General features: G+C 37.1%; 2 protein-coding genes across 4 annotated transcripts in view; one reads left to right on the top strand and one right to left on the bottom strand.

The window, feature by feature from the left end:
- LOC133533039 (scavenger receptor class B member 1-like) overlaps positions 1 to 15,026 on the top strand; it is an 84,818-nt gene that overhangs the window by 49,365 nt on the left and 20,427 nt on the right. For all 3 annotated transcript variants that reach the window (XM_061871956.1, XM_061871957.1, XM_061871958.1), the window contains 2 exons: positions 2,956 to 3,100; positions 4,901 to 5,042. In XM_061871956.1, the coding sequence (XP_061727940.1) occupies positions 2,956 to 3,100; positions 4,901 to 5,042 (287 nt within the window). The remainder of the gene's footprint in view (positions 1 to 2,955; positions 3,101 to 4,900; positions 5,043 to 15,026) is intronic.
- LOC133533066 (gamma-glutamyl hydrolase A-like) lies at positions 5,494 to 15,004 on the bottom strand. Its single transcript, XM_061872004.1, has 7 exons — positions 14,794 to 15,004; positions 12,991 to 13,210; positions 11,885 to 11,935; positions 11,514 to 11,746; positions 7,926 to 8,032; positions 6,836 to 6,933; positions 5,494 to 5,831 (listed from the first exon to the last, which is right to left on the bottom strand). The coding sequence occupies exons 2-7, from the start codon at positions 13,197 to 13,199 to the stop codon at positions 5,558 to 5,560; spliced, it is 972 nt and encodes a 323-aa protein (XP_061727988.1). The 5' UTR covers positions 13,200 to 13,210; positions 14,794 to 15,004; the 3' UTR covers positions 5,494 to 5,557.

Raw genomic sequence — 15,026 nt, 5'->3', positions numbered from 1 at the left:
TAATTATTATTCTTATTAATATTACACTTTAAAGTACACGAATGAGTACAACACAAAAAAATATTCTCGAGACGTCTTCGCCATCTTGAATCTCGAGAACCTACGAGTATTTTCAAATGCGGTGAAGTGGAAAAACTTACGTCAATATGTACATACTAAGAAGCCATAATTAGAAATACCAAGAACCTTCATGGTTGTTTAATTATTGTAATAAAACGTTTTCAAGTGCGTTAAAAAAATGAAGAACGATTTTCCGGGTGGCCATGTTAATAGTCCCTTTGTACTTTTTTGTGGCGTTAATATTGACATACTTGCACGAATAGCATCATCATAACTTCATAACCTTGGAATAAAACCGTTTTTAGGGTTCAGTACCCAAAGGGTTCATCACCCTATTACTGAGACTTCGCTGTCCGTCCGTCTGTCACCAGGCTGTATCTCATGAACCGTGATAGCTAGACAGTTGAAATTTTCACAGATGATGTATTTCTATTGCCGCTATAACAACAAATACTAAAAACAGAATAAAATAAATATTTAAGGGGCCTTTATATACAACAAACATAATTTTTTGGTCGTTTTTATAAATAATGGTACGGAACCCTTCGTGCGCGAGTCCGATTCGCACTTGCCCGGTTTTTTTTAAACATGATGTTATTTGTTTGTTCATATTCCTAACCGATAGCAGTTAATAACCTTCAAACTTTTAAGAAAAGAGCATTCCATCTTAGTCAGTAACGCACTTGCAAGCCCCTCAGGTGTTGCAGGTGTCCATGGGCAGTAATTGCTTACCATCAGGTGATTTGCCTGCTCGTTTGCCTCCTATATCATACAAATAGGTGCAATATAAATAAAATATTATTTATTGTACAATAAAAGAAAACTAGAGTCAGACCAAGACAAGTCTGCAACGATTTTGGTAGCATACGCAGTGCAAGTGTTATTTTAAACGTCAAACTTATATGTATAAATAAATAAATAATAAATAAATATTATAGGACATTATTACACAAATGGACTAAGTCCCACAGTAAGCTCAATAAGGCTTGTATTGAGAGTACTTAGGACAACGATATATCTGATATATAAACATTTATAAATACTTAAATACATAGAAAACACCCATGACTCAGGAACAAATATCCATGCTCATCACACGAATAAATACCCTTACCAGGATTTGAACCCGGGGCCATCAGCTTCGTAGGCAGGGTCACTACCCACTAGGCCAAACCGGTCGTCAAAACCATGTATAAATACAATAATAGTAAACTGAAGTAAAAAATCGGCCAAGAGCATGTCGAGCCATGCTCAGTGTAGGGTGCCGTAGTTACCATTCTGTCCGAATAAGCTAAACGGGGGCTATTATGTACATTATATGCATAAGGGACCTTCGCAGCGCTTTGTACGTCTTTTTTACTAAGAAGAGAACACTTTCTGCAATAATTCAAAAACATCTGGACCGATCATGTTCGCTATAGTTTTCATTGAAAGTACTCGTTAAGCTTTTGCTTAAAGATTTTTTCATATTTTTGGACCCATGGTCCAAAAGTTTGAGGGGGGGGGGGGGCACATATTTTTTCTTTCGGAGCGATATTTCCGAATATTTTCAGGTTATCCTCGCTCAACGCATCAGTCTAACGATCCAGCGAGGAAATGCTGCCAGCGTCTTCGGTACTATGCCGCAGGGGCCATTTTTAGATTTATTTTAGATTTAATTTAGTCATATTTTAGTTTTAGTTTACATTATTAATTGTAACAACTACTGACAATATTAATTAATTTGTACTTATTTACTTAATTATATTCAGTTTATCAAAAAATCGTTGTTAGTGATACATATATTCCTTTTGAAAGAGCTATCCAATAATACCCCACACCATTGGGTAACACCGAAAAAAAAAGTTGTATGGGAGGATTGTTTTGTAGTTTTTATTTTGCCGTTCCATTATGTGTCCATGCCAAATAGCAGTTTTTTAGCACTAACGATCACGACGAACAGACGGACATGGCGAAACTAAGGGTTTCTAGGTGAATACGAAACCCTAAAAAGCGGTACAATCGTTTAAGAGCAATCTCTTTCCGACGATCGATAAAAATCGGTCGTGAGGTCAGCCAATTGCAACGAACTATAGATTGGATTAGATAAGATTATTTTATTTCATGATATAAAATTCAATACAAATTTGCTTATGCAAAAATTATAACAATTCACATCACGATCATCACGATTATATGGGGTAAATGCAACTTCTTCTTCTTCTTTATTGGAGAAAAAACAAATACAGTGCAGTAACATACACAGATAAGATTATAAAATGATAAATTTAGCCTACACCCTAACATATTTCTCACTAGGAGTTCAGACTGTTCAGACAGTAATTTTACGACAGAATGTAATCGGAACTTAAAGCAGACATACTTGCAACTTGTATTCATGGCATAAATAAAATAAGCTCTAGACTATTAGCTTCTTGAATTTTAGAGAAAATACATTTTCTGCTTAGTTGCAGTTGCCTTAGCTGATCTCTTCTTATAATTCTAAATTGAATTAAAACTGATTTTCCGTATTAATAGCAAAACTTCCGTGAGACACATTATACCCCCCTCCCCCTACTACCCTACCCCCTTATCCCTACCAATACCCACTATGCTTGGAACCGGTTTGTCTTCATACAAAAAATACCGGTATTATTACGTTCTTTTTCGTTCTTTGGTTTATTATTTCATTTTTAATGGGATTATCTAAAAATGCGAAGTTGTTACCTAAATACATGATCCAGTCCTACGTAAAGAGTGTAAAATAATTAAAAATATTAGGCTATTTCAGGATTTAAAAATAAACCGGTTCGGAGCCCTGTACCCAGCCTATTAGCCCATCCCTGCCACACAGCCTTACTGGTAATGGCCTACTTTTATTTAATGCATTGTTTACACAACTTTTTTTCTTTCCAGGCTTCCCCCCCTACGAATGGTGGGCAGACCCTCCAGACGAGGTTAAACTGCGGGCCTATGTATTCAATGTCACAAACCACGACCGATACATGCGGGGGCTGGACGACAAACTAAATGTACAAGAGCTGGGACCTGTCGTTTACTTGTGAGTGTCATTCATTCAGTCACTCGTTCACTCATTCCTTGAGATTACCAACAACGACATTGGAAATTCAAAATCCAATACAAAATGAGACTTAACTCAAACGCGCACGTCACGTTTCGCTATCAAATAAATTTACACTAGAGGTACAGACCAAATAAATCCCAACGTCAATGACGAACGCTATCGTCAAACGTAAGAATGCTCAGTCATTACTTAAATTTTATAGGTATGATTGTACCGACTTAGACAGAGTCGTGATGCCGGTTATATTAATTATAGTTATTGTTAGCAATGAAGAACGCCACGTTGTGATCGTGCATAATCGCTTATCGGCGGAATAGCCCCGTTAGGTCATGCGAGTTATTATAACCATGTTTGAGCTTAGTAATAAAACTAATAAATGATAATAAATAAGTTTTATATTCCTCTCACAAAAGATACATTTTACAACTACCTTTACAGTTCGTGTCATCCACGATGACGCGCAGATTTGTCAAATCTACCCTTTAATAACATGACAATACGACTCAAGGCACGCGTCTTCGTGAATGACACGATCTATAAAGGTAGGTTTATAAAATTCTAAAAATATTAGCTTTCAAACCGGAGGTCGGGGTTTCGACCCGGGCTACTTATCCTATAAGTTTATTGGGTCTTATTGTAATGAAATATCATTGCATTGATATTTCCAGTAACTTGTGGGTTGATGGGTTGGAAGATCTTCAGATTGCCGAACGGACCACGTCCACAGGCTTCCCTAATAATAAATAAATAAAATAAAAAATATTTATTTTCAGATTCCTCCGATCCATAGATTGTTATTTACAAGACACTTATAAAACTACATTAGTAAACTATCTTATATTACAGGTTTCATACAAATACCTATTTCTTAGGTCGTATGATATGGAGGTCGGTATAACGGCGGAGAATATCCGAATCCCACCTCTCTGCTATCATTCTCAGGATGCTGTTTGCAATAATGAGCCGTGACAAAAAATACCGGACAAAGTACAAGATGATGCCTGTGTGCAAATTAGCCACCTTCCTTTTATTATACATACATACATACATATATATAATCACGCCTATTTCCCGGAGGGGTAGGCAGAGACCACGGATTTCCGCTTGCTACGATCCTGACATACCTCTTTCCTTTTATTATTTCGTTTTAATTTTCCACTGAAAACCAGCGCCACGGATTTCCGCGGCATTAATACTGAGTGGGGATCCTATTTAAACATCTGCTGTGTTTTTATGTCTGCGTGTCTTCTTTTCCTCAATTTCTTTATGTATAAGTACAAATACTACATACTATGTTATGGTGTTCAATAAATGGATTTTCACTTCTCATGCTCGTAAAATTGACACTTCAGTCGCGTGTAAGCGACATAAAATTGCTTATTATGCTCTGGAGCATAAAGTGAAATTATCTATTAGGACCCTTATTAACTTAGCAATGAAGTCAAAATCTACCATACAAACTGCCCCCGCCCGCGCGCCCCGACCGACCGGCCTGAGTACGATTTTTGTTAGTCTTGATAAAATACGGGAAAATAACCTAAAATATTGGATATTTTTGTATACCTAATTTCCTCACAATCGAAGTGAAAAGCAGTGTCTCTCCCTCACTCACTAAGGCATAAATGTCAATTTTTAACCTGGACCATATTGGTCGTCGGTGCACTCGGTCCAATAAATTGCCTCAGAAAAAATGGATCGCTTCATGCCCTTGTTGTACAATCAACTATTTCTTTCTTTCTTACATTGAATAGTCTAATGACGTTGTTTTTGTTTCAGAGAAAAACTCCTCCACTCAAACATTCGGTTCAACGAGAATAACACGCTAACCTACACAGCGAAGCGATTCGCCATCTTCTTGCCCGATGAGAACAATATAGACTTAAACGCTACTATCATCGTGCCCAACCTAGCGCTACTGGTAAGTTCAACCTTGTTCAAATTAGCCAGATACTCGAATTTAAACCGTCGTGAACATTAAACCAATTCTACGGATTCCACCGGTTCCCTCAGCGCGCGCGCAGCGTGCCACGCGGCGCGGTGCACGCGAATTACGACCGTCGCCGTCGTGAACGCTGCTCGCTCAGTTAGTTGAGAAAGGAGACCTAGGCTCTCCGAAACATGTCGCGCAAGTGACTAAAACACCTGAGTGGAATCCGTAGAATTAGTTTCATGTTAGCCACATACAAAAAAAACTGACTCAGGCCTTCAATGCCTGAGGCTGGGATTGAATCAACGCCTTCTGCTCTCTCATGAAACTTGCTCCCCAGTACTCCCGTGAAATGTGCCTGATAAGTATAAATAAGGTACTAATTTTCTTAAACAGCGTCACTTGTTCTAACTGTTTGTAATTTTCAAATAAAACACAAATATTACACGAAATATCATTTAATTTAAATCGGCTAGGTTTGATTTAAGCGCCATCTATGGACAAATTTACGCAACAGTTCCTCTCGGCTCAAACAGGTAGCACTCATGGAACGCGCTGCCCAGTACCCCCGTGAAATGTGCCTGATAATTATAGATAAGATACTGATTTTCTTCAGCCGCGTTGGCAAAACTGTGGGAACTCTTTCTACATTCGTCGACGAAGAAATCCATGAAGTAACGGTTTGCTTTAATGGCGGCTTTATCGGAGGGATGGTTCTTGTTGAGTTTCCATTCATATGCGTTCTTTTCGGGGTGGAATTGGACGCCGTAGAAGGGGTATCTGAAATTTATGTTTTCTAATGAAATAGGAAAATTTTAAAAATCGCTGACTGGGTAATCCCACGAGACTGTAACGTCAGTTACCTATTCTTTCGTGTGTTTGTTACATTAATTAAGCAAATTTAAGTGTCTGTAAGTCTGGCGTAGCCCTACAGATATCTGGACACTTAAATTTGCTTAATTAATGTAATAAGAACACACGAAAGAATTGGTAACTGACGTTACAGTCTCGTGGAATTACCCGACTTAGGTTGAAAGAAAGCCAACTAAAAAACTTTAATCGTAATTATTTAGTCATAGATAAAGTCAGACCAAGACAAGTCTGCAACGATTTTGAAAGTACACGCAGTGCAAGTGTTATTTTAAACGTCAAACTTATATGACATTATGACGTATAGATAACACTTGCACTGCGTATGCTATCAAAATCACTGCAGACCTTTCTTGGTCCAACTCTTAATCCATTCGACCCTCTTAAGAAAAATCTATGTAATTACCTTTTCTTAAGAGGAAAATATACCACGTACTTGTCCATATAAAAAGAGAAAAAGTTTTTCTTCTAAATATTTTCCTTTGCCATGATTTTTTGTTTGTCATTGATACAATAAAAAACTAGGTTTATAGATTTTCCTTTTTTTTCTAAATTTGCAAAACAATTTTTTTTTCCAAATGAGCGAAACATAGGTATAAACCTAGAATATATTATGCTGAAGCAATCGACATCAAAATCAAAGTGATTTGTTAAGATTTAAGTAGCGTTAACCGTTTTCTCCTGAAATGGAATTTCATAGAAAATGTACCGTTATTTCGTTAGGATCGCAAAACTGTTCTTCCTTCTTTATACCAAAATCGCAAAATCTGACAGATGGATTTATTCGAATTTGAAGTTAATCGATTCAATTTATTAACCTACCGAACCGTACAGTTTATTAGATTTAATTTAGTTTATATTTAGTCACTTTAGTCACAGTACTTATATAGTTAGGTACTATATTTTGAACCTACCTATTATGTTCAACAGTGGCGATGAACTGAACGCCATAGTAGTCATCACCGTATGAGGTTACTCGCCAATCCTCAGTCAAGTTATGGGATATCAGGTTCTGAAATAATTTAATAAAATAAATCAATCATCTTTTTATCACATGCATATCCAACACAACAACACAGCACGACCAAAGTAAATAAATAAAAATCGTTTATTACCGCAAAATAATCACTTTGAACAGTTTTACTGACCCCTCACACTAGGCAATGCCTGTCCTGGAGGAGAGATTGACAATCTTAAAATAAAAGAATAACAATAATGGTGATAACGGGTAACAAGTTTAAGTGGAATTATTAGAAACTGAACAGTAGTTATATTAGTTATTGCAGTATGACTAAATTATAAGGCGGGTGTGGGTGGGGAATAACCCACCGGTATTGAAATATAGTCAAAGAAGGGAAAAAAAGCACAAAGTACAAAGTGCGAGTTGCATCCTTAGAAAAAGCACCTCTACATTTATAAGCAAGGCTTCTTAGCGCGAGTGGGGGGGGGGGGGGCTGGGGGCCTAGCCAAGATGACAATTGTACATTAAAATGTACTTATTTATAAGCATCTGTCATGGCCACACCACACCCGATACGGGTATCATGAAGATATTGAGACAATTAATTGTTACCGGAAGATGTACATACATGTTATATAATATGTAATAATTTGAAAGTGTCGAGATGGACGCCCAGGAAGCCATGACGCGCGTCATGCTTGGCATCAAACTTCAAGACCGGGTGAGAAAGGTCCAGATCCGACGTGGACACGTCATTACCAAACTAAAATTTAGTTGGGCGGAACATCTTGCTAGGCACAGTGATAGCAGGTGTACCAAAATATTAACAGAATGGTGTCCGCTTTCGGATGACAGGAGCGCCTAACGTTCGTAACCTCGTTAGGTGGATGGAATTCTGAAGATTGCGGCCATCGCGGGTCACTTCTGGAAGAGATTAGCTTAGTACCGGGGCACGTAGAGCACGTAGAGCCTATGCTCAACAGTAGGCGATAAACGGCTGATGTGATGATGATGATAATCTATATAAGGCTGACTGTGCATACCTCATCGACGATGCAGAACTGGTGCGCGTTGACAGTCACATCTTGTGTTGCAAGTATCTCGATGACGTCCTCGCCGGCTTCTTTGAACATCTTGCTGTCACGGAAATCTGCAACAAATGTTGACTGACTGAAATGAGACTGACTTTTGACTGGCAGTTAAACAGCAGATTCGATGCTGTTGCTGCATTTAGTATGCTGGATGCCATGGTCTTCCGCTCACATGACCTGAAATGCGGTAATTATGCCGTATTTGGCATATTCGGCAAGTTTACCAATGTCCGTTGTCGGCCAAATTATTTGGTTAAAGTGCCAAATATTTGGTAAATATTTTTTCTTATATTTGTCTTGTTGCAACACCATAGATATAAACTCCTCCAGAACTGTTCAAGTACTCTCTTCCACCAGGTTACCTACGTTTTCTCATTGCCATTAAACACAAACACATGACGAGACATGTTGAATATCCCGTGGATTATTTGATTCTTTGGAGAGTGTTGAATGTTGAATATTTGTGTACGAATCCCTTACTTTTTTACCTGATTGTTTATATAGCATTGCCTAGGAACCGATTCAGAGGCGGCGTTAGGCGTGGGCGACGAGGGGCCTCGCGCCTCAAATAAGTATATGTCGGACACAACTTAAAAATGTTCGTCATTTCTTGCGCCACCAGAGGGCCTCGCTAAATGTACCTTGCCCACATAAAATTTTGGTCTTGCCCCGCCACTGAACCGATTCATCTTTGGCTGCTAATGTAATCAAAGCATTTTCAAAATTGATATTGATAGTCTAAGATTAAGATATTAGTTTATTTTATAAGTAGTTATAATTCTTGTAACTTAAATTTAGTTTGTATATACATTATTTAATAATAAATATATGTAATTTATTTTCAAAAGGTTTATTAGAATGATTTCGGCTGAATATTCGATTCGGTATGATCCGAACCGAACTTCCGGCCGAATGTTCTTGTTCAGCAAACTCCATATTCGGCCCAGCTTTTATACATAATTTGTATTGGTATAAGGATGGCAAACGGTTTGGTGCACCGACCCTTAGACTATCAATAGTAGATTGTTAACCAAGGGATGAAAGGCACCCATTTCTGTCGAGGTAGTTTGGCGCTCGAATGCAATGAGAGCGCCAATAGTCCGAGACTGAAATGGTTCCTTACACCCAAATTAAACACTCTAATTTTCATTTCGAATACAGGGAAAGTAATTTTATTCATTCAGAATACATGTGCATTAAAAAAACACGGCTAAGTACTTTCAATTAACTATTTAGGTAAAAATATCGTACTAATGGAATGAGGAGTTAATTATCTGAATGGAAATTGTTCAACAAATCCATTTAAGATCTAACAAAAGAGAAATAACGTACTCATAAGTACATTTTCTGCACACTTTTTAGAACAACAAACCCACTTTCAGAGCATGAGAGATGAAAAAATACTATAAATACAGGTAAAAACCCCAGCAGACTTTTAGATTTTAGATAAAAGAGATCAATACTCTATTATTTAATTATTATTTGATTATTATAAGTCGTGATTTTATTATTTAAGTTTTGATATTGACATTGTAAATACCTAGTTGTAGTATATTAGATTTTGTTTTACATTTTGTTATTTTTTTGATCTTTATTGTAAAATGTGTGTTTCCTGTGTTTAAGGTAAATAACTTAAGTACCACATTTTATGCGGAATAAATGATATGATTTAATTTGATTTGAATCAGTCGCTTAGTGATTGTAGTGAACATTAGCCTTGACAATCAATTAGCGATGGATTAATCTTTTATCTAAAAACTACAAGTCTACCGGCTTTTCACCTATATACAAGGTGCCCGTGAGCATTGCGAGACATTTTAACTAAGCATTCCTGGTAATATTTAGAAACTAAAATGTCATATAAAATTTTCTGGATTAGGCCTAGTTTTAGAGATACTTAATTAAATGTTTTTCGAAATTATTCTTTCGCCATAAGTCGGTACAAAACACATTTTTGACTGCGGTATTGCCACTTTGAGGTCTAGTCTGGACATACCTATTGATTGACATCGAAAAATTAAAAAAATATATTCGAGAGACTACCCCCAAATAAAAAAAAACTTTTTAGATAATTTTAGGTTATGTGTTTATCAATAAAAATTACGTTTTAATGTAATATAAAAAAAATATATATTTTGTCGAATTTCACAAAAAGTCATATAACATTTTTTAGGGTTCCGTAGCCAAATGGCATAAAACGGAACCCTTATAGTTTCGCCATGTCCGTCTGTCTGTCTGTCTGTCTGTCTGTCTGTCTGTCTGTCTGCCTGTCTGTCTGTCTGTCTGTCTGTCCGAGGCTTTGCTCCGTGGTCGTTAGTGCTAGAAAGCTGAAATTTGGCATGGATATATAAATCAATAAAACCGACAAAGTCGTACAATAAAATCTAAAAATTTAATTTTTTTTAGAGTACCTCCCCTACACGTAAAGTGGGGGTGAATTTTTTTTTTCGCTTCAACCCTAGAGTGTGGGGTATCGTTGGAAAGGTCTTACAAAACTAATAGGGGTTTTCAAGAAACATTTTTTGATAAAGTGAATATATTTGGAGATAATCGCTCCGAAAGAAAAAAAAATGTGTCCCCCCCCTCTAACTTTTGAACCATAGGTCCAAAAAATACGAAAAAAATCGTGGAAGTAGAACTTAAGAAAGACATTAAATGAAAACTATAGCGGACATGATCAGTTGAGCTGTTTTTGAGTTATCGCAAAAAGTTTTCCCTTCATAGTAAAAAGACTTACTTTAATTAGGTACTGATTATGCAAATTTGCCTATTTGTTTAACTCGGGTGAAAGGTACCGTTTCATCCCTTGGTTAACAATTTACTATACTTTAAGCTCCAGTTTAGCTTATTGTGACGGAAGAGTAACTACGGAACCCTACACTGAGCGTGGCCCGACATGCTCTTGGCCGGTTATTGCTTCTGTTGCCATCAGGAATGCACCGTTAAAATCTCTCGCAATGCTCACTGGCACCTTGTATTATCAGTGAGTAGATAACAAGTATAACTTGTAATTAATTATCAATAATCATACCCATTAAATCAATCAATGAATCAATTCGTTAGTCGAACACAAAAGGTTCGAGGAGTAGATATACATATTTTTTTAAGGTACGCGTACTTAAATCCCCTGACAGTGAACATCCATAGATTAGGAAACCGCTTACCATCGGGGGAGTAATGTAAGGAATGGGATTTCTCAAGCAAGAAGTACAATTTTAAAGGTACGCGATGGGCCCTAATGGCTCCTCTCCTCTACATGATGGCCCAGCGTAGGCCAGTCCTAGGGACGCATTTATGCGTTAGAGGGAGCAAGTGATATTGCTATCTCATTTCACCGCATAGCTGCGTCCCTTGGACTGGGCTACGCTGGGCCATCGTGTAGGGAGCCCTGATGGGCCAGCGTGTAGAGAGAGTAGTGGTGTCGGTAGCAGGAGCAGATAAGTTATCGGCGCATGAAACTCGGCGGGACGCTTTTAAAGAAATATACATCAAATGTTTCAAATACCTAGTTCTTTCAGAGTCAAAAGAACAGTTACCTACCAGGTGTGAAGTCCAAAGGCAAATTGTCATAAGAATAACAGGTGATCCGGTTCTCCGGGTCCCCCCGTCCGGAAGCCAAAATAAGGAGTAACTCAAAGCCAAGGCACGTGCCGAAGACGGGGAAGTAGTCTCCAGCATTATTCAGTTCCATGGCTAGTTCGTAGATGTGCTGGCCAGCATCAGCGTAGCCGTTGGATTGGTTGAAGTAGGTGGCTCCGCCGGGGATGAGGACCCTGGAAATGTCTGGACTTAGTAAAAATGTAAGAGAGAAATTAACAAAAAAGAACTTAATAGGTACGACACAACCAATAATACCATTTTGATTACTCAATAAATCAAGGCTGTCAAAAAGTAGAACCAGTTTTACTCACCCGTTTATCTTGGACATGAGATCTGCATAGTAAGCACGATCTTTACCAATCCTGAAAAAAATATACAACTGTGTACAATTATTTCAATTTAGTATCGTGCCCTTTATTTTCAATTGAAGCTCATCTACGCCTATGCAATTTTCATCGAGAAAATATATAACTTTTCTATAAGACGATTTTCCTCGCAGAGTGTAGGTACTTAAATGAACCATCGTTTGGATTTTGTTGTTTATTTTAGACCGATTAGGTACAGTGAAATATAATAATCGGTCTCGATAATCCGGATTTTCGATGGTCCGGTACACCTAGTAATCCGGCACTAAAATAGGGGTGCGAGCAAGTGATCACTCTATGTCCAAATTTACCTAAATGCCTAAAATCCAGATAACAGTACAGTTTTATTTGAATTTAGTATATTAGTACCACATCAATATATGTATATACTTTATTGTAAATAGAAATAAAAACACGAGAAACACAATTACAGAGTAAATTAAATACGACAAAGGTGAACTTATCCCTGTATGGGATCTCTTCCCAATAATAAGCAGATATGCTGTAACTTCCAGCAATCCAAATTTTCCAGTAATCCGAAATCTCTTGTCAGCATTAGTGCCGAATTGTGAAGCTTAAATTAAATAATAATGTCTTTTTACTTTAGTGTAAATAAACTTTTTTTATACCACGTCGGTAGCAAATAATTATCGGTGGTAAGCAGTCACCGTAGACTATGGACGCCTGCAACACCACAGATATTACATGCGCGTTGCCGACCCTTTAAAAATCTGTACACTCCTTTTTTTAAAGAACCCCATACTGTAGCCCCTCGGGAAAACCTCGGCAGGAAGCTCATTTCATCCGCGGGAGGAAATTCCTCTTAAACCGGACAGTACGCGACCATTTAGGTTCTAGGGAGTGAGGATGAACACCCTGTCGACAGCGAGCGGTGCGGTGATAGAAAGCGGCCGTTGGCGTCATGTCAAACAATTCTTCAGAGCACAGCCCATTGTACAATCGGTTGCATTGTACAAGACTGATATTATATTTCACACTACTATATGTGTGTGTATGTAATGTATATTGTATATGTGTATCCCATAACTTACATAATAGGCACGACTCTAGCTCCAGCTGCCTCCACATCCTTGACATAAGAAGCTGCGATGTAACTAGTATAGTTTTCCTCGGGATACTTCGTATGTAGATACGCCGACTGCTCCTGAGCTAGTACTCCTATGATCGGTCTGTTATTCACGCTGTCCGTTTTTACTTCTTGGAAGAAGTATAGAAGAGACAAAAGCAGAAGGCGCTTCATTGTGGACTGAGCTAAAACAAAATGGAAGTTTAAATTGATATTGAAATCCGCAAAAAAAGAGTCCGCAGCAAGCTCGGTTCCCAATACAAACGTAGTTACGCTCTCATTTTAAAACAACTAGCTAGATTGCTCTGAAACTGTACTTACAATAGGATAAGGTATATCTATGCCTCTAATTAGTTTATGAAGCTTCAGATACCATAGTTAAAAAAAAGCGAATTTATAATTTTCATAGAAAACTTGTTTTTACTCCATTTCATTTGTTTTACAAGCTGGAGCTATATAAACTAATTACAGGTATAGATATACCTCATGATATTATTTTTTCTGCCGAGCTTTGAACGATGAGCGATATCCAAAGGGATTGTTCATTAATCACGTCCTATTTTGTCTGGCTAGTTTTTGCCTCCCGTTTTATTCCTGACTCATTTTGTCCCAATCTCAACCATCCCATCCAATGCTGACTGTTACTTATATGTACTTAAACTTAAATATCTTATTTTTGTTAAATAGAACCATAGTATAGTGTTCATTCGTGATATTTTTCAGTCCCCTCCCCACTATACTAGATTAGGGGGGAGGGGACCAACAACCTCAATTTTATTTAAAGAAACACTTTTTGTCTTCTTATTTTCATACAAAATCGATTTCGATCTTTCGATCCAGATCCCAAAATCCGAAATTTTAATTTTTCTAGATTAGATCGATAAATGTATTAGTACTTATGATTTTTTTGTGCGTAACTAGTTTTTCCTGTCTGATAATCTCCCATTTGTTTATTGCCTAGATCAACGGTGCATGTACATCATGGAAGCGGCAATGTTCGTTAGAAACAATGCAATTCCCATTGCAAAAAGTCACCTCGAACCGGCGAAACAAAAATCAACTTCTCCTGCCAATTTCAAGACTTGCTATGTATAGAAATGGTCCGTACTATCGATGTGTCACCATAGTAAACAAACTACCCGAACAGTTAAAACAAGAACGCAACGATAAAGTGTTTAAAAATAAACTAAAGAATCTACTAACCGAAAAGTCGTACTACACAATTGACGAGTTTTTAAATGATAATAAGTTGTTAGAATGGAACCCGTAAGGCAATATGTTACCTATCAATAATATGACCTCTTTCATCTTTTGTTATTTTGTTATTTTATAATGTAAATAATTGTAGAAAATTGTGACACTAAATTGTTGATTGAGTTTCGGATTGGCATAAAGCATAACCATTAGTATTAACTTTGACATTGATGAATTAACCTAGGTAGATATGCGTTTGTATAATATTATAAATAACGTTGATAAGCGAATATGAACGAATTTATAAGTACTATAGTATATAAGTAGGTAATTAGGTACCTCATAAGTACTAACATTATGCGCCCTATCCGGGTGTCATGTACTGACTACATCCAACTAACATCTTCTGTAATGCACATGACTTTTAATGTTGAATAAATGAAATGAAATGAAATGAAATAATAGTTGCATATAAAAATGTGCAATAAATATAATAATCGCATTAATCTGCATAAAAATCAAATTTACAATTACTACATATGTTAAAAAGCTTCATTGCGCTAAAATAACTCACAGCTAGATGTTACAAAACAGCCTCCTCAGGACACGCTCCACTCCACTTATTTTCACCGTAGCTCTAACAACCACGGAAGCAGAATATAAGAAAATCTCTAAAGTAACATATTTATCTTCTGATTATCGTCAATTAGTTTATCAACTGATGATAGCGCGTTTGATTTTTGCCGATAAATTGTTCTGGAAAAGCAGGATGTTTACTAGATTATTCGTATAGGATGTTTACTATAT

This window comes from Cydia pomonella, chromosome 28 (assembly GCF_033807575.1).
Source record: "Cydia pomonella isolate Wapato2018A chromosome 28, ilCydPomo1, whole genome shotgun sequence".
Lineage (NCBI taxonomy): Eukaryota > Metazoa > Arthropoda > Insecta > Lepidoptera > Tortricidae > Cydia > Cydia pomonella.
Note: the sequence above shows the minus strand (reverse complement) of the source record. Positions and strands in the feature narration are given on the sequence as shown.

Excerpts from the sequence above, each read along its gene's own strand:
- LOC133533066 (XM_061872004.1), bottom strand. The coding sequence starts at position 13,199 with ATGAAGCGCCTTCTGCTTTTGTCTCTTCTATACTTCTTCCAAGAAGTA. Across the intron at positions 11,936-12,990 it reads GCTAGAGTCGTGCCTATTAT|GATTGGTAAAGATCGTGCTT; the intron begins GTAAGTTATGGG and ends TATTTTTTTCAG. Across the intron at positions 6,934-7,925 it reads AGTTCTGCATCGTCGATGAG|AACCTGATATCCCATAACTT; the intron begins GTATGCACAGTC and ends AAATTATTTCAG.